This window comes from Ambystoma mexicanum, chromosome 7q, assembly GCF_040938575.1.
Source record: "Ambystoma mexicanum isolate Mex_15411 chromosome 7q, UKY_AmexF1_1, whole genome shotgun sequence".
In the NCBI taxonomy this organism is placed as follows: domain Eukaryota; kingdom Metazoa; phylum Chordata; class Amphibia; order Caudata; family Ambystomatidae; genus Ambystoma; species Ambystoma mexicanum.
The window spans coordinates 494,564,130-494,586,502 of NC_090941.1; the positions used below are offsets into that span (position 1 = coordinate 494,564,130).

The window sequence follows — 22,373 nt, forward strand, 5'->3', positions numbered from 1 at the left end:
AGTCGCTGCATGATGCCAGTAGACTGGACACCTCTCCGGAGGTGGAGTTTTGTCGGCCGGAGCCTGGCACTCATGCCGATTCTTCATATCGGCGCCTTATGTTTCGGGTTACCGAGTACTTGGGTTGGTCTGCTCCCCCAGGGGAGTTCGTTCAGGATGATCTCACGGACTTCCTTGATCTCGGTCCACCCACTGACCCGGTTTTGCCTTTTCATATGGCTCTGAAGAGGAGGGCGGCGGCGGCTTGGACTGCTCCGGCGAGTCTCCCGGCAGTGGGCAAGTATTTGTCGCGAAAATACCGTCCAGTTTGGTGGTGCAGGCGGCTACGGCCCCGGCAAAGCAGGCGTTGTATCCTACCTTCCCTCCGGATAGGGACGACAAACGTTTTGACGGCTGGGCAAAGAAAGTGTTTTCTTCGGGGGGTTTGGCGCTTCAGGCGGCCAACTCCATATGTGCCTTGTCTCGTTTCACGCACACTCTGTGGAACTGTGTTGCGTTAGTGGCTGACCATATTCCCGAAGGGGACGAACGGGATGGTTTCCTTGCTATGGTTCAGGATGGCAAGGATGCTATGTGTGAGGCCGTTCAGTCAGGTTTGGAATTGGCGGATTGTGTCAGCCGGTCCATGGCGGCGAGCACCGTAATGCGCAGGTTTGCGTGGTTGCGGAAGTCTGGGTTCGCTCTTGATGTGCAGTTCCGGCTCCTCAACATGCCTTTTGACGGTAAACACCTTTTTGGCAGCAAGGCTGACGAGAGCCTTGAGAGGTTGCAGACCTCCAAAGCTGCAGCGAAATCGTTGGGTGCTGCAGTTCGCCAACCTCCGCCTTTTCGTCCTAGGGGACAGCAATGGAGGGGAGGTTCCTTTCGCTATTACTCGTCCTTCAGTAAAGCGAGAGGAGCTAGTAGTCAAAGAGGCCATCGTACGAGTGCCAGAGGTGGAAACAAAGGTACTCGAGGTGCCAAGGCCGCTCGGGCAGTTGCCTCTTTGCCCTCAGGCAACGCCGCAGCCGCTACCACTCAGTCATGAGGCCAGGTCCTATGGTTCGCCGGTTGGGGGAAGGCTGGCGCAGCATCTTGTAGAGTGGCAAGCCATTACTTTGGATGTGTGGGTTCTGGAGATCATAACCCACGGCTACTGTCTTCCTTTTCGGCAGAGGCCTCACGACAATCCACCAGGGAACCTCTCTTTGAAGATTCCGGATCTGCTCCTTGCGCAGGAAATTCAAGCCCTGCTGCAGAAAGGCGGCATAGAACTGTTGCCTGTAGCGGAGAGGAACAAGGGATGGTATTCCCCTTATTTTTTTATTTCAAAGAAAGACGGGGGATTGAGACCCATCATGGACTTGCGCGGTTTGAACAAACTCCTCAGGAAGGACAAGTTCAAGATGGTGACTCTTTCTCAAGTGCTCCAGGCCCATCAACTTCAGGACTGGTTGGTGTCTCTCAACCTCAAGGATGCTTACTTCCATGTGCCAATCCATCCCAAGCACAAGAAGTACCTGAGGTTCGCGGTTGGCGACTCGCACTTTCAGTTTCGGGTCCTGCCGTTCGGATTGACCTCCGCCCCGAGGGTTTTCACCAAGCTCATGGTGGTGGTGGCAGCGCATCTCAGGAAGGGGGGATTCACGTCTACCCCTACTTGGACGATTGGTTGATCAGGGGGAGCTCTCCCGAGCAAGTCCTGGATCATCTGTCCGTCACCTGCTACTCCCTTCACAGGCTGGGCTTCTCCCTCAATTTAAAGAAGTTCCATTTGACACCAACGCAGCTGCTCCAGTACATCGGAGCAGTGCTCGACACGTCCCTAGGGCAGTGTTTTCCTCCTCAGGTGAGGGCTCTTCACATTCAGCAGATGGTGCACAAGTTTCAGTTTGCCCAGAATCTCCCACCGTCCGAGTTCTTGAGACTGCTCGGCCTCATGGCATCCTGCATTCTTCTGGTGCCAGAGGCTCATCTGTGGATGAGGTCTTTGCAGTGGGCACTCAAGCTCCAGTGGTCTGTCCTCCGGCAGGCTGTCGGACCCTGTTCAGGTGCTGCCCTCGGTAGCCCGGGACCTTCTGTGGTGGGCCGTCGAGGGCAATCTGATGAAGGGGGCCTCATTTTGGCCGCCCTGGCCGGCGGTGACGATCGTGACGGACGCATCCCTCAAGGGATGGGGAGCTCATGCCAACGAGTTGACAGTCAGCGGTCGTTGGTCTCCGTCGGAGTCCAGACTCCATATCAATCTGTTGGAGCTGAGGGCCGTCAGGCTAGCCCTGAAGGCTTTTCTGCCGACTGTGCGCGGGAAGAGTGTCCTGATTCTGACGGACAACACGGTGGCCATGCACTACCTCAACAAAAAGGGGGGGGGGCAGGGTCACTTCCGCTGTGCAGGGAGGCGATGCAGCTCGAGTTCTGGGCCATCCAGCAGGAATTTACGATCTCGGCAGTTCATCTGGCCGGAGACGACAACGAGATGGCGGACGCTCTGAGCAGGCAGAGCACGATCTCTCACGAGTGGGAGCTGGCTCAGGAGATTCTCCTGGAGATCTTCGCCCTTTGGGGGACCACTCAAGTGGATCTCTTCGCCTCCAGTGTCAACCGGAAGTGCGAAAGGTTTTGCTCGCGGGAATTTCCTCCAAAAGGAGCCTTATGAGACGCGCTAGTGGTCATTCCCACTGCTGTACGCATTTCCTCCATTCCCAGTCATCCCGCAAGTGTTGCAGAGGTTACGGAGGTTTGGTTCCCGGATGATCCTCATTGCTCCAGCTTGGGCCCGGAGGACGTGGTACCCGGACCTTCTAGACTTGTCCATCTGCCCTCCACGTCGTCTTCCCAACCGAGACGATCTGCTCTCACAGGAGGGGGGTCAGGTTCTCCATCCAGAGGTCAGATCCCTCAATCTTTACGCTTGGCTTCTGAATTGTTGAGGTATAAGGATTGGGACCTCCCTGAAGACGTGATGGAGGTGTTGTTCTCGGCCAGGCGGCCAGCAACAAAGTCTATGTACCGTTGCAGTTGGAGAAAGTTCTGCGACTGGTGCAGAGTTCAGAATGTGGATCCTTTTGAATGCGACAATCGCATGGTTTTGTCTTTTTTGCTTTCTTTGGCCCACAGAGGCTTGCAAGTGGGGACCATTAAAGGTTACCTGGCGGCGCTGAACATATTTAAGCGCTCGTCTGAAGAGTGTTCCTATTTTAAGATTCCTTTAATTTCGCAGTTTTTAAAAGGGCTCACTAATGTGTTCCCTCTGTCACCTTTTTTGGTGCCAGGTTGGGATTTGAACCTTGTTCTTAAGTTTCTTATGGGTACTCCGTTTGAGCCTTTACATTCTTGCCCTTTGAGGCTGTTGACTCTGAAAACTGTGTTTTTGGTTGCGGTTACTTCCGGTCGCAGAGTGAGTGAGTTACAGGCACTTTCAGTTAAGCGACCCTTCACTGTGTTTCACAAGGACAGGGTTGTACTTGGAGTTCATCCTTCTTTTCTTCCGAAGGTGGTTTCGGATTTTCATTTGAGCCAGAAGGTTGTTCTTCCGGCGTTCTATCCTCCTCCACATCCTGGTAAGGAAGAGGAGAGGCTCCATAGGCTTGACCCTCGGAGAGCGTTGAGTTTTATATTTCGCGCATGTCCCGGGTCAGAGTGGACGATCAACTTTTCATTCGTTACGCTGGGAAGCGGTTGGGACAAGCTGTGACGAAACAGACTTTGTCTCGTTGGATTATTTTAGCTATCTCCGAGTGTTACCGCTTGGCGGGTAAGGACCCTCCAGCTGGCTTGCGGGCCCATTCTACCAGCGGATTGGCTGCGTCTACTGCCCTGCAGAGGGGAGTTCCTATTCGTCACATCTGTGATGCAGCCACCTGGGCTTCAGTACATACTTTTGTACGTCACTATTCCCTTGATTCCATCAGAGGGCAAGATCTGGCCTTTGGCAAGGCAGTTCTCTATTCCGCAATTTGATTGGGCATGCTAAATTTGTATTCTAAATTCTTTCCCCCCTCCTTGCTTGGTACTGCTTTGGGAATCTGTCATAGATATGGAATACGTCGGAGGACCCAATCCCCTCGAAGAACAAGTTACTTTCTTACCTGGTAACGTTCTTTCGATGGGATGATCCGACGACGTATTCCATATCGCTCCCTCCCTACCTTCCCCGCTGCAGAATTTCTTTTGCGATTGCAGCTTGCGTTCCCCAAGGCCTTGTGTGTCTGACTGGCAGAAAACTGGTGGCACATGTTCTGGGAAAAAAAACTATAACTGAGGCTATGGGCGTCGTGTGTCCTACTTATCACATCGGGTGACGTCGTCCGTCGGAGGAGGTCCTCGGGGACGGCGCATCGACGTCATCGACGCAGGACGCAGACGCCAAAGATTTTCCGAAGCAGCACAGCTGTGGAGATTACCTGTCATAGATATGGAATACGTTGTTGGACCATCCCATCGAAAGAACGTTACCAGGCAAGAAAGTAACTTGTTCTTCTATGGAAGATTTGGGGTTCACATCCGCTTTAAGAAGCACCATATTAAATTCTGTATAAATACCTATTGCAACAAGACCACTATGAGCATGCAGATTCAGGATGAAAGGGTTACAATATCAGGCATTTGTACTGATGAGCGACGTTATAAACCTGATTACTATCTTGCATCATCACCAACTGTATAACAAATGGATGTTGTGCTTCTCAATTGTGGGGTATTGTTTTTCTAATGAGAATGTTGGATTGTCGTTCTTAATTCTCATTATTTCATTAACATTGTATTTAAAAGTGAAATATTAATTTTGTTTGTTAGGGTAAGAAAGATGTGTCTCAGGTATTTAACAACATCTTGCGAAGACAAATTGGAACGAGATATCCTACTGTGGAATACATCAGTTCCCACCAGCATATACTCTTCATACTTCAAAAAGGGTAGGTTTTCAGTTTCATACACGCATTTAATGCACATAGATATGTTAAGGTGTAGGCGGTGGGAAAGGCTGCCTAATTTTCTATTGGGTACATTGCAAGGGCAATATTTTCACGGATCATCTCGTTTTTGAGTGGATAGCCTTCAAAAATAAAATACATAGTGTATTGATCCTTCATATGGATGGATCCGGAAATGTAACATTTAGTTTGACTATTGTCTCCACATTGTAGTTCACAATTCTACATTATGATATGTTTTTAAATATTTGTATTCCCACAAGAAAATAAGCTATTAAACACACATCATACCAATATGGACAGTGACACAGTAAATAAATAAGTTGAAAACTGCAGATAAATGCAACCAACAGGGCAGAATTAAGCGTCCTTTCAGGAGCTCTGCCATGTACATCATTTCTACAATCAAGTCTGGTGTTGCTTTCTAAAAAAAACAAAATAAATCTCCTTAGCAAAACCTTTTAAATAAAATTGAAGTTTCATGATTATGGTTGTTCACATGCATTTAAATCACTGTCTTGCACTGTAAAGTTTCATTATTATTTACAGATCTGTGAGCTATTGTTTTGTGTGATTGGTTGATTCCCATTGATCCTATTTTATATAAATGAATCCTATCAGAGGACCTCAGATATGTGTCCTATATAGTTAAGACATGGTGTCATGTTATTGCTTGTGCATAGCTTTCAGGAAAACGTGTGGCCAAATGTTCTTGTGTACTGTTGGTGACCCCATTATTTCACAAATGTACTCTGTGGGGCGAACCCCATCCAAAAACCATTAATTGGTTTGGGTATGTGTGCTGTGCTGGCCCTCTTGGGGCAATTCAGGGAAAACATATGACCCACCATTTTAAAATTGATTCTGCTTCAACCGTTTCAGGGTGATAGCCGGGTTAGATGTTTTAAGAAATTGAAGAAAAGTTAGAAATGGAAGCTGTCTCTTTCGGAGAACCTAGTTAACCATTATTGGAATGATGGCCAGAGCAGGCTTGTGCAACACAGAGATATATGCTTAATATCATCACATGAGCAATAATATTTTATATCTAACTGTTTTTGTATCACACATTGGCTTATATGGTAGCCTGGAAAAAATATTACTTGGGCTAGTGTGCATATTTCATGCTACTTGGGATGCTATTCCTTTAATTCTGTACTATATAGTATACATCTTTACTATTTTTAGAAGTTCTCTTTAATTGTTTAGAATTATGTTATACTGTGTCATGTATCCCCATGAATTCGGGCAATATGCAAGCACCAAACTTGCAAAACTGTCAAATGTTGAGGTTAGAGGCTTAGTTCAACTCGGTCTGCAAACAAGCTTTCTCCACATACAGTGGAAGCTCAGGTTTAATTGTCCATCTTTTTTGGTCCTACTTCGTGCTGTTTCTTTTACAACACATGTATTTGTGTATATGCTATAATATCACTTTCCTACATATTATGATGTTCTAAATATTTGTTGGCTAGTTTGGAGATCGCTATCAAACTATAAAGATACATTTTAGCGATTAAAAAGTAGTATCAGAAATGTATACTGTTGACTGCTTTGTAATAATCAAGCAAATAACATTGGAATGAAATGAAAATGTTGCACTTCCTAAGAAGTGAGCTGTCTGTACAAAGATTTCCTAATCGCTCTGTTGCTGAGTTAATGTTTTGACACACTGTTATTCTCGTTTCCACATGGAGTTTGCAGATTCCTATCCTTTAAATCTTTCTTTTTCTAGATGTGGAATGCTTTAGATTGTATTTTGAAAAAATAGGCTTATTTGTGTCACTAATAGAACAATAAATTGAATGTGGTATACTGTATTATAAATGTTCTTCCCCCTGATTCTTAGCGCCAGTAAGGTGTCAAGTCTGGTGTTTCTATATGTACTAGTATTTGGTTAATGTTCATGTGGCTTGTAGCTTCTGTAGTGAGAAAAAAGTTTGACTGGTAATTCTTTTAAAATAAATTTCTAGTCTGCTTAGTTTTAAATCTTAATTATTTCAATGTTTGTGCTTGGCGAGTCATTTCTTGCTTTGGAGCTCTGTGTCTTTCCAAAATAATTTCTTTCCCCATGCAGATTTCTCTACGTCGATATATGTTCTCTAGTGTCAGTATGTCTTTCGAAATTTACAAGCCACTAGGAGCTCACATGTGTTCTGCTTGGCACTGTAGGTGCCCATGACTTCGGGCTTGATGTCATGGGTGGTCTATATGGAGCCGGCTTCCCACCACAACCCCAGTTCTTATTTTCTGTGCACTCAGCATGCTGCTTCACGAACGAGACTGTGATTTAATTCTTGCTGCGTCATGCCTATTTCCACAAAATCTTTGGTTGTCAAGCCCCAGAGGAATTGCGGGAGGCAGATGTCTGTCGTAGCCCCATGAAGTGTGTCTCTGTCTTGGGGAGGAGCATGAAATGGAGGTCTGCAGCTGATGTCAGTTCATGCACTAAGATCCTCTGCGAGTGTTCCAACAGGATCTGCACCTTTCTTCACCAGGGTGAAAAGCTTACCATATCGAAATAGTCAGCTTCAGCCTTCCACCAAGGAGACCTGGGTACCCAATAAGGAGCCCGAGGAGCTCTGCTCTTGGGATGGTGAAAAAAGCAACAGAATAGATCTTGCTAGAAGTAGCACTATTCATCAGGTAACATAGCTGTCTCTCACATTACAGGGATGATAACACCTCAAAAGAATCATCACCTACGTTCAGTTAATGTTTGCCCCTAGCTCCTCCACTCCAGAGAAGTGGAAGGAATTTAGGTGCCAGATGTTGCACATCTTTGCCAAGGTCCTGGCACAGCCTCTGCAAAAGGGGTGTATCCATGGCCCACTGAGCTTCCTGAAGGTGGCACCTCCTCCAGTGGCAACCACAGAATTGCTGTCTTAGTTCCAGCACTGCTTGTTGTCATATCCTGGGCATGGATCAACAGATCAGACCACACCTGAATTTGAATTTTCGTATCTCCTTTAAACTTCAATTTGATGGGTTCTCAATGATAAATCCATAGAATACCAATGTCTGGCTTGGACTGGACTCCACCCTTTTCCCTTCTCTCAAGAATACCTTCAGGTTGACCCCTGCAGTTCTTCCAACACCCGTTTCTTCATATTGCCAAAAGAAAAAAAATAAGAAAATAGTCATCAGACCAGTTCTTAGAGACTTTTTGCAAATGTCCCGATTTTTAGCAGGCTACAGTAAAAACATGCAATTGTGGTGTTTGTTTCCAAGTTGTATCTGTTCAAAGAAAACGTCTCCCAAGCACGATAAGGCCCAAAAGGCTACAAACGTTTGCAGCTGTAAAGAAGGGCCCTACATCACGCTCTCTTTGAGCACGTCTGTGCTGCATTGGAAGTGCTAGAAAGGAGTAGCGAAATGAACAGTTTGATAATCAGAGAGGAGCTCTGGCAGTATTAGCGGTCTGCTCACACGCCCTTGGTCCTTGCACAACCAAGCTTTCTCATTGTGTTCTGTGGCAGGGAGCAAAGGAGGAGAACTGGACGGTTGTAGGCTGAGCAGAACATTAGTGCACAGTTCACTAAAACGGCAATCTGGGCAGGGTTGATGAGGCAGCTGGGACCAGTAGGCAGGAACTGCATATTTATACCATTTCTGGGAATGGTTCACTTGTTAGGCAAAGACGGCATATCAAGAATAGGCCCTTACCTCCCACAGGCGGCCTACATATTTAACAGCTTCAGATAACTGTCAGTTAAAAGTGCATGTTTCTGTTGAATAATTTAAAAGGGGGTTCAGCATATGGTTCCTTTAATATGGGGACAGCAGAAATAAATGCTTTGCACCTGAGGGACCAACAGCCGTACAGGGTGGATTTGAGGAGCAAAGATGCTCTCTGTGACTTCAGTTGTTACTTAAATCCCTGTAGTCATTTCACAACACTATGACCCACAAAACAAACTGAGAATATTGAGGGTGCAGTTGAAGCTAATAAGAAACTAGAGGTGGCAGTTTGAAGTGTTGTGACTGTGGACCAGGGGGCGTTACTACATCAAAAGTAGCAGTTCTCCAGCATGGGGTCTGGCATGGATTCACATGCTCATGAATATTCCCCGTCGTCAGGCTGGGAATCCTCGGTAAAGAAAAAAACCAGTATCAGTTTCGTTTCTGATCTGTCTTTCGTAGTAATAACCAATCACTGGTCTCTGTGTCATACTGACCACAGCCAATGACTGCCCTCTACCTAAGCACCGCCTCTGGCAGCCATCTTCAGATTTTTACCGCACGTTCATGTGTTGGGATCCTCGTGCTATTGCTCTCGAGCGTTAGTGCTATTTTTTCACGTTTTTTCTCAAAAACTTCATTTTTTTTTTCCGGTCAAAAGAGCCTCAAGCTCCACCGACTCTCCATCCGATCAACGGGGACCCGTGTCGGATTCGTCTGCGCCCCTCAAGGGTGAAGATTTCGTCGAGCTATGCTTTTGGAGGACTCCAGAAGTTTCTCAGGCCCGGACATGGCCCAGGAGAAGGGAAGCTCGACGCCCGGAAAGCTGTTCAGGGTCTGCCCTGGATGCCAGCAGCAGAACGTCTTTAAGGAGGATGAACACTCCTTTTGTCTCTACTGCTTACATGAGGACAAGACGCACGTGGAGAAGGACTGTGCGTTTTGCGGCAATATGTCGGAGCGGACCATGAAGGACCGCCATCAACGTCTCGCCAACTGGCTGGAAGGGAAGAGCCCGTCAGGCGAGAAGAAGAGGAAGAAATCCGAGCGGTCTTCTAAGACCTTTGAGGACGCCCGGGCGACGGGGGTCCAACACAAGGCCAAGCACCGCGAGTCCGCTGGCACCGGGAGCGCCGAACGGTCGGGCTCTACGGGCGCCAGGCAGGGCGCCCCCCCCCCGGCACCTTCAGCCACGAGCCAACGCTCTGGGTCGGGTAAGAGGAAGGGCGAGCACCCGGCGAGGCTCCTGGAGAGGCCCCGGTCGAGCTCAAAGGCCCCATCGGAGGGGGAGCGAGGCAGTGTCCCCCCCCTCAAGGATAAGGCGGTGAGCGCACCTAAGGTGGTGAAGGCCTTAATCCATCCGGCCAAGTCCTCTATCGAAACTGTCGCGGCGGCCCTGGCTCAGCCTGTGGAGGCTACACCAGTGGTGGCGACCTCGGGGCTAAGAGTCTCCCTGCCACCTCGGAGGGAGTCCTCTTTTGTGCCCATCGATAGGACCCCTGTGAAATCCCCGGCGGGGAAGAAAAAGGGGGGGCAGGGCGTCGTCGTAGATTCGGCTTCAACCTCGGAGGAAGAGCTGATCGAGGTCTTAAGCCATGGCCTTGGCGTGGAAGAAGACCGGCCCGTCGGGATGGATCCCGACGCAGGTGACGACATCGTCGAGGGTGCCGACGGGGCCCCTGATCGCCCGTCGGATTCCCCTCTGCCAGCGCCGCAAGACAACTCGGCGGGCATTTTGTTGGCTATACAGTCCTTATGCTCAGAGATAAGGACGAGACTGCCGTTGCCGACGGAGGAACCTCTCCCGTCGGGGGATCCTGAACCGGGACCTTCTGGTGTTCCCCCGCCCAAGAAAAGAAGGATTCACCCTCCACCTCCTTTTCAGCCGTCGCGCCCCGTCCAGCCCTCCTCCCCGTCCACCCGAGGGGATGATAAGGGGCCGGACACGGCAGCGACGGGTACGGACGACGAGGTATACGACGAGGATCTACTGTCGTCACCTCCCACCAGGGCTTCTCCGCCCGACGAGATTGGATCGCTCCACTCCATGATCGCCAGGGCATCCGAGCTTTTCCAACTCTTCCCTGAGGAGAAGAAAAAGGAAGGATTCCTTTATCAACGGCGCGAGGCCAAGAGGAAGACGGTCCTCGCGGTGCCTCTACTGGACGACATTTGGGATGAGGGCCTCGCCCTCCTCAAGAACCCTTCCACGACGCCAGCTAGAAGAGACCGGTACGAGAATAAGTACCGGGTCCCGGACGCGGCCCCCCTGTGCCTCCGGGCGCAGCCTACCCCGGACTCCGTCGTCTCCGCGGCGGCCAGGAAGAAAGCGGGGGGGTGCGGCCTCCACATCGACTTCCCCACCGGACGGCGAGGGAAAGAAATTGGACGCTATGGGACGCAGGGTCATCTCGTCTGCAGCGACGACGATTAAAGCGGCCAACGCCTTGGCTATCGTGGCCCGCTGCGACAGGGAGCTATGGTACAAACTGGCTCCCTTGCTGGACTTCCTACCGGACGACAAGAGGGCGGACGCCCTGGAGATCCTACAGGAAGGTGAGGTGGCGTCGGACCACGCCATCACTATTGCGACGGACATCGCCGACACTGGGTTTCGCCAGTTGGGCAACGGCGTGTGCCTTAGGCGGCGTGGATGGCTCAAGGCTACGGACTTCCGTCAAGACGTACAGACCAGAGTCCTGGACATGCCGTTCGATGGGAACAACCTGTTTGGGAAAACAGTGGACGATTCCCTTCAGGCCATTAAAGCGGACACTGAGACGGCCCGGCCCTGGGGGTTCTGCAGCAACGACGGACGCCCTTTCGGAGCAGCGGAGGCAAGGGCGCCTCCAAAGGTTCTGGCGGCGGTTTCTCCACCTACCGTCAAGCGGCCCGCTCGTCGTCTCAGGAGGCCTACAGAGGACGAGGCAAGTCTGGCGGACCCCGCCGTCGTCGCCAAGGAGGTCAAGGCGGCAAAGCCTCGTCGAAACAGGATTGAACCGGCTGCTCGAGTTTCAAAGAAGGTGCCCGCGCGTCCCCCCCCGTGGCCAGGAAAGAGCTTCACCTCCCTCAGCTTCTCCTGGAGGTAAGGGCGATGCTCAGGAAGGGCGCCATCGAACTCGTCCCAAAGAGGCTTCGGGGCTCCGGAGTTTACTCGAGATACTTCCTCGTGAAGAAGAAGACGTAAGTAACTTGTTCCTTCTCCAGCATGGGGTCTGGCATGGATTCACATGCTCATGAATATTCCCCGTCGTCAGGCTGGGAATCCTCGGTAAAGAAAAAATAAGTATCAGTTTCGTTTCTGATCTGTCTTTCTTAGTAGTAACCAATCACTGATCGCTGGGTCATACTGCCCCCAGCCAATGACTGCCCTCTCCCTAAGCCCCGCCTCTGGCAGCCTTCCTAAGATTTTTACCGCACGCTCAAGTGTTGGGAGTCCTCGTGTTTAGCTCTCGAGTTTTTTGCTGCGTTTTCACGTTTTTTTCCAGGAGATTTCTCATTTTTTCGATTTAATCGAGCCTCAAGCTCCACCGCTTCTACTTCCGATAACGGGGACCTGTTTCGGAATTCTTCTACGCCCCTCAAGGGTGAAGTTTTCGTCGAGTTTACACTTCTTGGAGGATTCCGGAAGATCTGCGGCCTACCTCAACAGACATAGCCCAGGACAAGGGGCGTTCGACGCCCGGATCCAAGCTGTTCAGGAACTGCCCTGGATGCGGATTATATAACGTTTTCAAGGAGAACGAGCATTCGCGATGCCTCTACTGCCTCCATGGGGACAAGACGCACGTGGAGAAGGACTGTGCGTTCTGCAAGAACCTTTCGGAACGGACCAAACAAGATCGTAGTCCCGCCTCGCCACCTGGCTGGAGAAGGGCACAGCCAGTGAGAAGAGGAAGAAGTCGTCTGAGCGGGCTTCTAAGTCCTTTGAGGGCGTCCCCGCGATGGGCGCCCAACAGAAGGCCAAGCACCGCGAGTCCGCGGGCTCTGGGAGCGCCGAAAGGTCGGGCTCTTCGGTTGCCAAGCAGGGTGCTACTTCCCCGGCACGTTCGACCATGAGCCAGCGCTCTGGTTCGGGGAAGAGGAAGTCCGAGAACCTGGGTAGGCTGCTGGAGCAGACCTGGTCGATCTCGAAGGGGGAGTGAGACGCTGACCCTCCCCCCAAGGCGAAGGCCCAGGACGGACCTAAGGTGGTGAGGGCTTTAATCCACCCGGCTAAGGCCTCTACCGAAGTGGTCGCTGCGACCCTGGCGGAGCCGGCTGAGACTACGTCAATGGAAACGGCCTCTGGGCCCAGAGTATCCCTGCCGCCTCAGAGGGAATCCTCTTTCCAGCCCATCGCTAAGACCCCCATGAAGCCCCGGGCTGAAAAATAGGGGGGGGCAGTGGCCATTACAGACTCGGAATCAGCCTCTGAAGAGGAACTGGTGGAGACCGAGGAGGGCCTCAACAAAAGGTCCATAGGCCTCAAAGAGAGGTTCAGAAACCTCAACGAGAGGTTCGAGAAGGTTCGATCCCTGTTGACATGATCGAAGATAGCGACGACGAACAGGGCCCAATGGAGCGGCCATCCCGTCTGTCGCAGCCATTGCCCGAGCCCCAGGATAGCTCGGCGGCCATTTTGTTGGCAATCCAATCCTTATGTACCGAGATAAGGACGAGATTACCACGCACCCCGACGGAGGAGCCAGAACCAGGCCCGTCGGGAAGCCCTCCGAACAAGCGGAGGAGAGTCCACCCCGCTCCGCCCTTCATGCCTGCGAGACCGGTGGACCCCTCATCCCCCTCACCGGGAGAGGATTCGGCGACGGATACGGCGACGGGGACGGACGATGACGGCGGCGATGACACAGCAGACATCCCGTCGTCACCCCCCACCACCCCCTGCGGGCGTCCCCAGCTGACGAGGTTGGCTCTTTCCACGCCATGATAACCAGGGCATCCGAGCTCTTCCAGCTCTGCCCTGAAGAACAGAAAAAGGAGGGGTTTCTGTACCAACGACGAGAGGCTAAGAGGAAGACTGCCCTCGCTGTGCCTTTACTCGACGACATCTGGGACGAGGGGCTTGTGGTCCTCAAGAACCCTGCCACGACACCCGCCAAGAGGGACAGGTACGAGAAAAAGTACCAAGTCCCTGATGCCTCCCCCCTGTGCCTCAGGGCCCAGCCCACGCCGGACTCGGTCTCGGCAGCAGCTAAGAAGAAGGCAGCGGGCACGGCGGCTTCAACGTCCACTTCCCCGCCGGACAGCAAGGGCAAGAAGTTGGACTCTATGGGACGACGAGTCATCTCATCGGCGGCAACGACGATTAAGGCGGCCAATGCCTTAGCGATCGTGGCCCACTACGACAGGGAGCTCTGGTTCAAAATAACTCCCCTGCTAGATTTCCTGCCTGATGACAAAAGGGCGGAGGCCCTAGAAATTCTGCAGGAGGGCGAGATGGCGTCGAATCACGCCATGACGGTGGCGACGGACATCGCCGATACCGGATTTCGCCAACTGGGCAACGGAGTTTGCCTCCGACGACGGGGATGGCTCAAGGCGACAGACTTTCGCCAGGACGTCCAGACCAGGGTGTTGGACATGCCGTTCGACGGCAACAACCTCTTTGGTAAGGCGGTGGATGAGTCTCTACAGGCCATCAAGACCGACTCGGAGACGGCCCGGGCCCTTGGGGTGCTTCAGCAGCGACGGCCCTTTCGGAGCCCCGGAGGCAGACAGAGTGCCTCCAAAGGATCCAGCGGTTGCTTCTCCGCTTACCGCAAGGGGGCCTGCTCCTCTTCCCAGGAGGCCTACAGAGGTCGAGGCAAGCAAGGGGGATCCCGCCGTCGTCGTCAAGGAGGCCAAGGCGGCAAGGCCTCCTCCAAACAAGACTGACCCGGCCGTGTCGTCGGGCCCCCACCGAAGCACCCCGGTGGGAGGACGGCTGACGAAGTTCGTCAGCGTGTGGGAGTCCATCTCCACCGACCGTTGGGTGCTGGACACCCTGGCCAACCGGCACTCGCTGGAATTCCAAAAGAAGTGCCCTCGCATTCCTCCCGTGGCCAGGAAGGAGAATCACGTCCCTCAACTGCTGTTGGAAGTAAAGGCGATGCTCAAAAAAGGTGCCATCGAGCTCGTCCCCAGGAGGCTCTGGGGCTCCGGAGTGTACTTAAGGTACTTTCTCGTCAGAAAGAAGACCGGCGGTTGGCGCCCCATCCTGGACCTGCGTCGGTTAAACAAATACATCAAGGCGCAGAAATTCAGGATGGTCACCCTCCAGCACGTGCTGGGACAGCTGGAGGAAGGCGACTTCCTATCATCGTTGGACCTGGAGGATGCTTACTTCCACATCCCCATTCTAAAAAGGCACAGGAAGTTCCTCAGGTTCGTGGTTCAGGGTCGCCACTACCAATTCAGAGCCCTACCGTTCGGATTAAAGTCGGCACCCAGGGTTTTCACCAAGTGCCTGGCACCAGTGGCGGCGCGGCTGCGCCTGCAGGGGATCCACGTCTACCCGTACCTTGACAACTGCCTAATCCGGGCAAGGTCAAGGGAACTCGCCGTAGATCATACGGCGGGGACCGTCCGGTTGCTCACGGAGCTGGGGTTCGCCATCAACTACCCCAAATCCCACCTGGTTCCATCGCAAGTAGCTCTGTTTTTGGGGGCGAAGCACGATACTGTTGAGCAATTGGCCTCCCCTTCAGAGGAGAGGACCAAGACCATCCTGGGCAAGGTGCTGCGCCTGTTAGCCACGGACGTGGCCAGGGTGAGGTCTATCAAGTCCCTTCTCGGGATGATGTCCTCATGCATCTACCTTGTGCCCCTGTGCAGACTTCGGATGCGTCTGCTACAGGAGTTCCTCGACGCCCGCTGGTTTCAGGCGAGGGGTTGCTTCGAAGACAGGATCCCCCTCGACGAGGAGTTCTGTCGGGCGATCCTATGGTGGGGCACGCGGGCTCACCTCACGACGGGCACAGACTTTCAAACCCTGGCATTTCAAGAGACGGTGACTACGGACGCCTCTCTGGAGGGTTGGGGGGCCCACACCGGAGATCTCCACGAAAGAGGCCTTTGGCTCCCGGAGGAGAGGTCTCTTCACATCAACATCTTGGAGCTCCGAGCAGTGTTCTGGGCGCTCAGGTCGTTCCTCCTGTCCCTCAAGGACAAAGTGGTGAGAATCTTCACAGACAACACCACCACGATGTTCTACATACGGAAGCATTGGGACACCAGATCCCCAGCCCTATCCAAGGAGGCCCAGGATCTGTGGCACTGGGCCGTCTCCCAGGGGATGTTTCTGGTTCCCTTCCACCTGGCAGGAATAAAAAACACCATCGCCGACTCACTCAGTAGGGAGCTGCGCTCGTGCCACGAGTGGGAACTGCGCCTGGATCGACTTTTCCAACGATGGGGCAAACCCCAGATCGACCTGTTTGCGACGAACTCCAAGTGCCAGAGGTTCGCCAGCAGGTTCCCACAGCCGAGGAGCATGGGCGATGCTTTCTCGTTCCCTTGGGACAGCCTGTTTCTGTACGCGTTCCCTCCATTGCCTTTGCTGCTCCGCCTCATCAACCAGCTCAAGAAGTCCAGGTGCAGGATGATCCTCGTCGCACCGGCGTGGCCGAGGCAGATCTGGTTCCTGGACCTTCTGGACTTGTCAACGTCCCCGCCAGTCAGGCTGCTGGCAGCCGCGGATCTTCTCTCCAGAGAAGGAGGCGCCATTCTCCATCACGACCCACAGTCGCTGAACTTGCAGGCCTGGCTTCTGCAGCACTAGAGTTTGGAGGGTACGATATCCCGGCTGATTGCAGAGAGGTTCTTGCAAAGGCCAGGGCGTCCTCAACTCTCAAGTGTTACGGTCATAAATGGAAGAGGTTCTCTGTCTGGTGCCGTGCACAGAAGATTAACCCTCTGCGGATTACGGCCCCTCAAGTACTGCCGTACCTACTGTCACTGGCCAAAGCTGATCTGGCTCACGCCTCCATAAAAATACATCTGGCTGCCATCTCCCGATATACCAGGACTACGGGACGGGCGTCCTTGTGGTCTCATCGCCTGGTGAAGGATTCTATGAAGGGACTATTCTGATCATTCCCGCCGGTGAAGGCTCCTGCCCCAGCGTGGGAGCTTAATGTGGTGCTGACCAGGCTCATGGGAGCCCCATTCGAGCCTATGCATTCGGCGCCTTTGAAGTTCCTGTCATGGAAGACGGCGTTCCTCGTGGCCATCACCTCTGCACGACGAGTGGGAGAGATTCAGGCCCTATCTTGCAAGCCTCCATAATTGACTTTTCATGACACGAGGGTGGTGCTAAGGACGCACCCCTCCTTCATGCCCAAGGTGCTGTCGGACTTCCACCTCAACGAGCCCTTGGTGTTACCAGTTGTCTTCCCGTCGCCTTCGACGCCAGCTGAGAGGACTTTGCACTTGCTGGATGTAGCTAGAGCGCTGAAGTTCTACGTGGACCGCACAAAGAGTTTTCGGAAGACGTCACAACTGTTTGTGAACTTTGGGTCTGTGAATCAAAGGAAGGCTCAATCGAAGACTTCCATTTCCAAATGGCTCTCCGGCTGCATCATGCATTGTCACCGGTTGGCAAACCGACCGCTGCCTGGCCGTCCGAGATACCATTCGACCAGAGCGATCGCTGCTACCACGGCGTTCCTGTATGGTGTGCCCCTGCTGGACATCTGCAGGGCTGCTACGTGGAGGTCGACGCACACCTTCAAAAGATTCTACTGCATCGATCCGGACTCCAGGGAGGAGTCCAGGGTCGGCCAAGCAGTGCTGCGCAACCTGTTCGCTTAAGGTGAGCCTGGTGAGGAGGTAAGAGATGCTTGATGTTGAGTTGTTGTATTGCTTAATGCTGAGCCTGTTGCCACCTCCCGTGGTTGTGCATGTGTATACTGCTATGCATTCTTTTATTCATGAGCATGTGAATCCATGCCAGAGCCCATGCTGGAGAAGGAACAAGTTACTTACCTGTAACTGTTGTTCTCCAGCATGGGTCTGGCATGGATTCACATGCAAACCCTCCCGCCTACCCCTCTGCGGCTCTTCACTTGGTCATACTGCCACTTGGCGTGCTACCAAATCTGAGGATGGCTGCCAGGGGAGGGGCTTAGGGAGAGGGCAGTCATTGGCTGGGGGCAGTATGACCCAGAGATCAGTGATTGGTTACTACTAAGAAAGACAGATCAGAAACGAAACTGATACTGATTTTTTCTTTACCGGGAATTCCCAGCCTGACGACGGGGAATATTCATGAGCATGTGAATCCATGCCAGACCCATGCTGGATAACAACAGTTACAGGTAAGTAACTTGTTCCTCATTGAACAGCAAGTGGTGTCAAAAAATGAGAAGTCTCTGGAAGCAATTGAGGATTTAAAAACCTGTGCAGTAGAGCTTCTGGAGACTTGATTCTACGTTGGAAACTCTTAATGACTTAAGGACACAAGTTGTTCTCTGGGTGTTGATGCTCCTACGGTGCATGTGGTAGAAAGTTTGTGGCCAAGTGTGGAGGCGCTCCTGACTGACCTGTTGGCAATAAACGATACAGCGGATATCTCAGTGACTCCATCAGTGGTCTGCCAAATGTACCGATTGTTTATGGGATGACGTCCTTCGGCACAGCTGAAAGGATTTAAAGTTGTAGTGAGTCTGAATCAGTTGATACTAGAGGTGCTATCCCAAAGAAGGTCTTTCGACTCAAGGAGTGTTAGGCAGAAACCTGTGCAGTTCCCTTAGGGACCACTGCAAAAGACTTAAGACTACAGGTGTTTGGCAGTAAACCCACTTGGTAACAGTCTGTACCACACAGATTCACTTGGTAGCTGTGGCTGAGCAGTCAGACTTCCCTCAAGAAGAGTTAGGCAGTATACAGAGTATACACAATAGGTACAGAGATACAGTAGCACAAGCAAACACTGACCAGAGCTTTGGTGTAAAAGTATATAATTATTTATTTAAAGACACACTTGTAAATTACACTAGCCTAAAGAGAAAAGTAAATTCAGCACACAGTCACTATTATATATATACAACCCTAATTACTTATTAGACAAGTCTTAGTGAGAAACACCACTTATATTCAGACAGAGGTGAGCGCTTAACATAAGATGGCACTCTAATAAATTATAAAAAAGGGAGGGAAAAAGGCAGAGTTATGGAAGCACACAAATTTCAATACTTTTCAAAGAACCACAGTAAGGCAGGATAGGCAGAGTTCTACTGGAGAGCAAGGAAGTCCATTGCAAGGCCCACTCTTGGAGAGAGCAAGCAGAAGGGGTCCAGGTTCACACAGTGGGGTTATGCCCAAAGAGTCTTGTAGATAGTTCGCACACAAAGGATGAAATTAAAGTCAGGAAAAGTTAGCAAGGTTGTCCCAGGCCAGCCCAGGTTAGAAAGTCGAGGCTTTACTGTCACCCCGTACGATCTGTCGCAATGGAAGCCAGGCGGGACACAGTACCTTAAGTGTGAAGGAAGCTCCAGCAGGGACAGTTGCTCCTGGCAGCGGGTGCAAGTCGGTGTTTCGTCCAGAGGAAGAGGAGGTCTCGCCGTGGAGGAAAGATGATGGTCGTTGCACTGCCAGGGAAGAAACCAGCCGCGGAGTTCTTCGGTTAAAAGGTACTACCCTTCTCTTCGTGGTAGTGGTAAACCGTGGTGTTCCGGTTGCCGGGGTGCTTGGCACGGGCAAGGCACGGGCAAGGCGGCCACGAGATGCTCCAGGAAGGTGAAAAGAAGACAAAACTGGTTATCCCCACCAGTCAAAGGAAGAAGACTCTCCGGACTGGAGATCTCCTCTGTCGTCGGCCATGAACGCCATTTTAGAATCGAGTTCTAGAAAAAATACCAACCAGTGAATTAATATTAAATCAATAAACCGGCGGTATGTTCGAGGCTATAAGAATTAAATAATTAAAGTTGGTAGCCTCGAACAATGGGAAAATCCCATAGAGATATATTTGCGGTCGAATATAAAAAGTAGTATCCACTGCCACCAGCCAAAACTCGATCAGGGGGGACGGAGACGTGCGCCCCTCGAACAACAGACCCCGGGACAATCGAATTGCCCTGACCAGTACGTCCACAATATGATGGTTTGTACTGGTTTCTGTTCATAATTTGGGACTAGTAAAGCCAATGGTGACTTTACATGCCCTGGGAGACAGTAGTCAGTCCCACGGTATGGAGTCTATGTTTGGGGGTGCTACGACACCCCTGGGTTACGGCACGGAGGGTGCTGTGTAACCCACATACAAAACACATGAGACCCTATGGAGTAAAAGACCCATAGCCCATAAAACACATGGAAAGACAAAGGAACACCTCAAATCATGTCTAAGAGTGGGAGTAAAAGAGTCTCACTCTTAGCAGGAGAAAAAATAAACCCCAAAAATCCATCAAAGCTGCTGGGGGACTCACTAGGTTTGGGAAATTAGCCTTTACAGAGAATTCTCCCTAACAATGAGGTACACATTGAAGGAGCCCGTATATTACTGTCTCATGATCTGAGCCCAGAGACATTATGCAATGCAGGAAGAAAGCCCTTTTTAAAGTTAAAAAGGAGTTGGTGACTGTGCCGTCTGGAGTCGGTCAAGCTGAGGGTGACTTACCATAACAAGGAGTTTGTATTCAGAAAATATGCTGCAGCTGAAATCTTTCTCAAAGCTTTGAATTGATATTTTATTTATTTCGTGCTCATACACAAGTGTTTCAGAGCGCGACAAGGCAAGGGAGGGGAACAGGGGAGAACAAAACAATGATCTTACTTGGCCCAGTGACATTAAGAACATGCAAGTGCATGGGAAGGGAAAAGGGGAAAAGTGCATGGAAGGGGGAGAAGTGGCAAGTGCGGAACAGAGGAGAAACAAATAAATAATAAATAAATAAATAAATAAATACATAAATAAAGGCAATAAAAAGTGGTAGTGCAGCCTGCAAGTGCTGATTTTAGCAGACAGGGTATCTGATAGGTGCAGAGGAAAAGTGGGTGGGGGACTGTATGGGTACAGATGCAGACCCCAGTCCAGTGCAGTGCAAGGGGTGGGCCTGAGGAAGTGCAGGAGGGTGGCAGGGTTAGCCGGTACCTGGGCCCGGAAGACAGAGGGTGGCCAGTTGCACAGTGCCGATAAAGAAACAGATCAGCAGGGGAAAAGGGGGGCAAAGGCTGAAGCAAAGACGCAGGTCTTGAGGCACTGCGAGTGGCAGGGAGGCTGTTCCAAAGGGAGGCACCAGCCAAATACAGAGATCTACCCCCAGCTTGTTACTTTGAAAAACGACTGACCCTGAGGGAGTTAGAGGTAGAGGAGCGAAGAGCTCGAGACGGGAGGTATTTACGGAGGGATAGCTGAATGTATTTTGGACCCAGGCCCCAGAAAGGCTTGTGGACAATGCAGAGGGTTTTAAATGTAATCCTTGCATCCACTGGGAGCCAATGAAGGGATTTCAGAGCTGGAGGGATACGATCCCAGGGCTTGAGGCCAAGGACAAGTCTCGCAGTCCTGTTCTGGATTAGTTGTAAAGGGCGGAGAGTGTAGGCAGGTAGATTTAGAAAGAGGCTGTTACAGTAGTGCAATCTAGAGAGAATCAAAGCTTGGCATACAGTGAGCTTCTGGGGGAAGGAGAGGAAAGGCAGAGTACCTCTGAGAAGGTGCAGTAGGAAGTTTGACTTTTTAGAGACGCCAGAGTTGTGGGCGGAGAAGGAAAGTGAGTCAAAGATGACCCCTGAGGTTCTTGACCCCGCAGGTAGGGGTGGGAGGAGGGCCAAGTGAGACTGGCCAGATGGTGAAGGTGTACCGATGACAAAGATCTCGGTTTTGTTGGCATTTAGACAAAGATCATTGGCTGCACACCAATCTTGAATGGCAGATAAGCAATCAGGGATGAGAGGAGAGGAGGTGGCCGAGGGCAGACTGAAAATTAGTTGAGCGTCGTCAGCGTAGCACTGGAAAGTTGAGCAGAAAATGGCAATGCAATGGGCGAGAGTTGCCAGGTATTGGTTGAAAAGCCAAGGCTAGAGGTTAGATCCCTGGGGAACACCACAGGAAGAGAGGGAGCTAGATGATAGGAAGGACCCAAGTTGGACCTGGGAGGGTCGTTCAGAGAGGTAAGATGTCAGTCGGGCCAGAGGCTGATCGGTGATACCAATGTTATCACAGAGACGGTTGAGCAGGGTGATATGGTTGACCGTGTCGAAGGCACAGGAGAGATTGAGTAGGATGAGGACAGAGGGAATGTTAGAGTCAAGGTTGGAGAGCAGATCTTCACGGATGTTCAGGAGAGCAGATTGGTGGTCATGGAGAGCGCCAACAGAATCAGAATGAAGGTTAAGTAGAGAGATGGCCAGCTTTCCCAGGAGTTTACCCAATTAGGGAGTAATAGAAATTTGGCGATAATCGGCCGGACAAGAAGGATCAGCTGTGGGTTTTTTGAGAAGAGGATGTTCAAGGGAGTGCTTCAGAGGGGAGGGGAAGGGTCCTGAGGCAAAGGAGAGGTTGCAAAAATCGGCAATGGACGGAGCGAGGGTATCTATGTGGTCCTTCATAGTTTTAGAGGAATAGGGATGAACCTGTTTTGACGAGGCTTTCATAGATCGCACTTGTTTAGCGACCCCATCAGGGGAGACGAGAGGTAAGGATGAGACCGAGGGTGGGGGGCGGGTGGCTAAAGGAGTGTCAGCAAGCGGAGACCTAGAGGGGATAGGAGGGGCAGGGGAGGAGAGGGTGGACAGGATGTCCTGGGTTTTAGAGATAAAGTGAGAGGCAAGGGCATTGCAAAGAGCAAGGAGGGGGGG

At 51.5% G+C, this 22,373-nt stretch overlaps 1 protein-coding gene across 5 annotated transcripts in view; it reads left to right on the top strand.

The window, feature by feature from the left end:
* CAB39L (calcium binding protein 39 like) overlaps positions 1-22,373 on the top strand; it is a 1,166,132-nt gene that overhangs the window by 478,286 nt on the left and 665,473 nt on the right. For all 5 annotated transcript variants that reach the window (XM_069640065.1, XM_069640066.1, XM_069640069.1 and 2 more), the window contains one exon: positions 4,774-4,892. In XM_069640065.1, the coding sequence (XP_069496166.1) occupies positions 4,774-4,892 (119 nt within the window). The remainder of the gene's footprint in view (positions 1-4,773; positions 4,893-22,373) is intronic.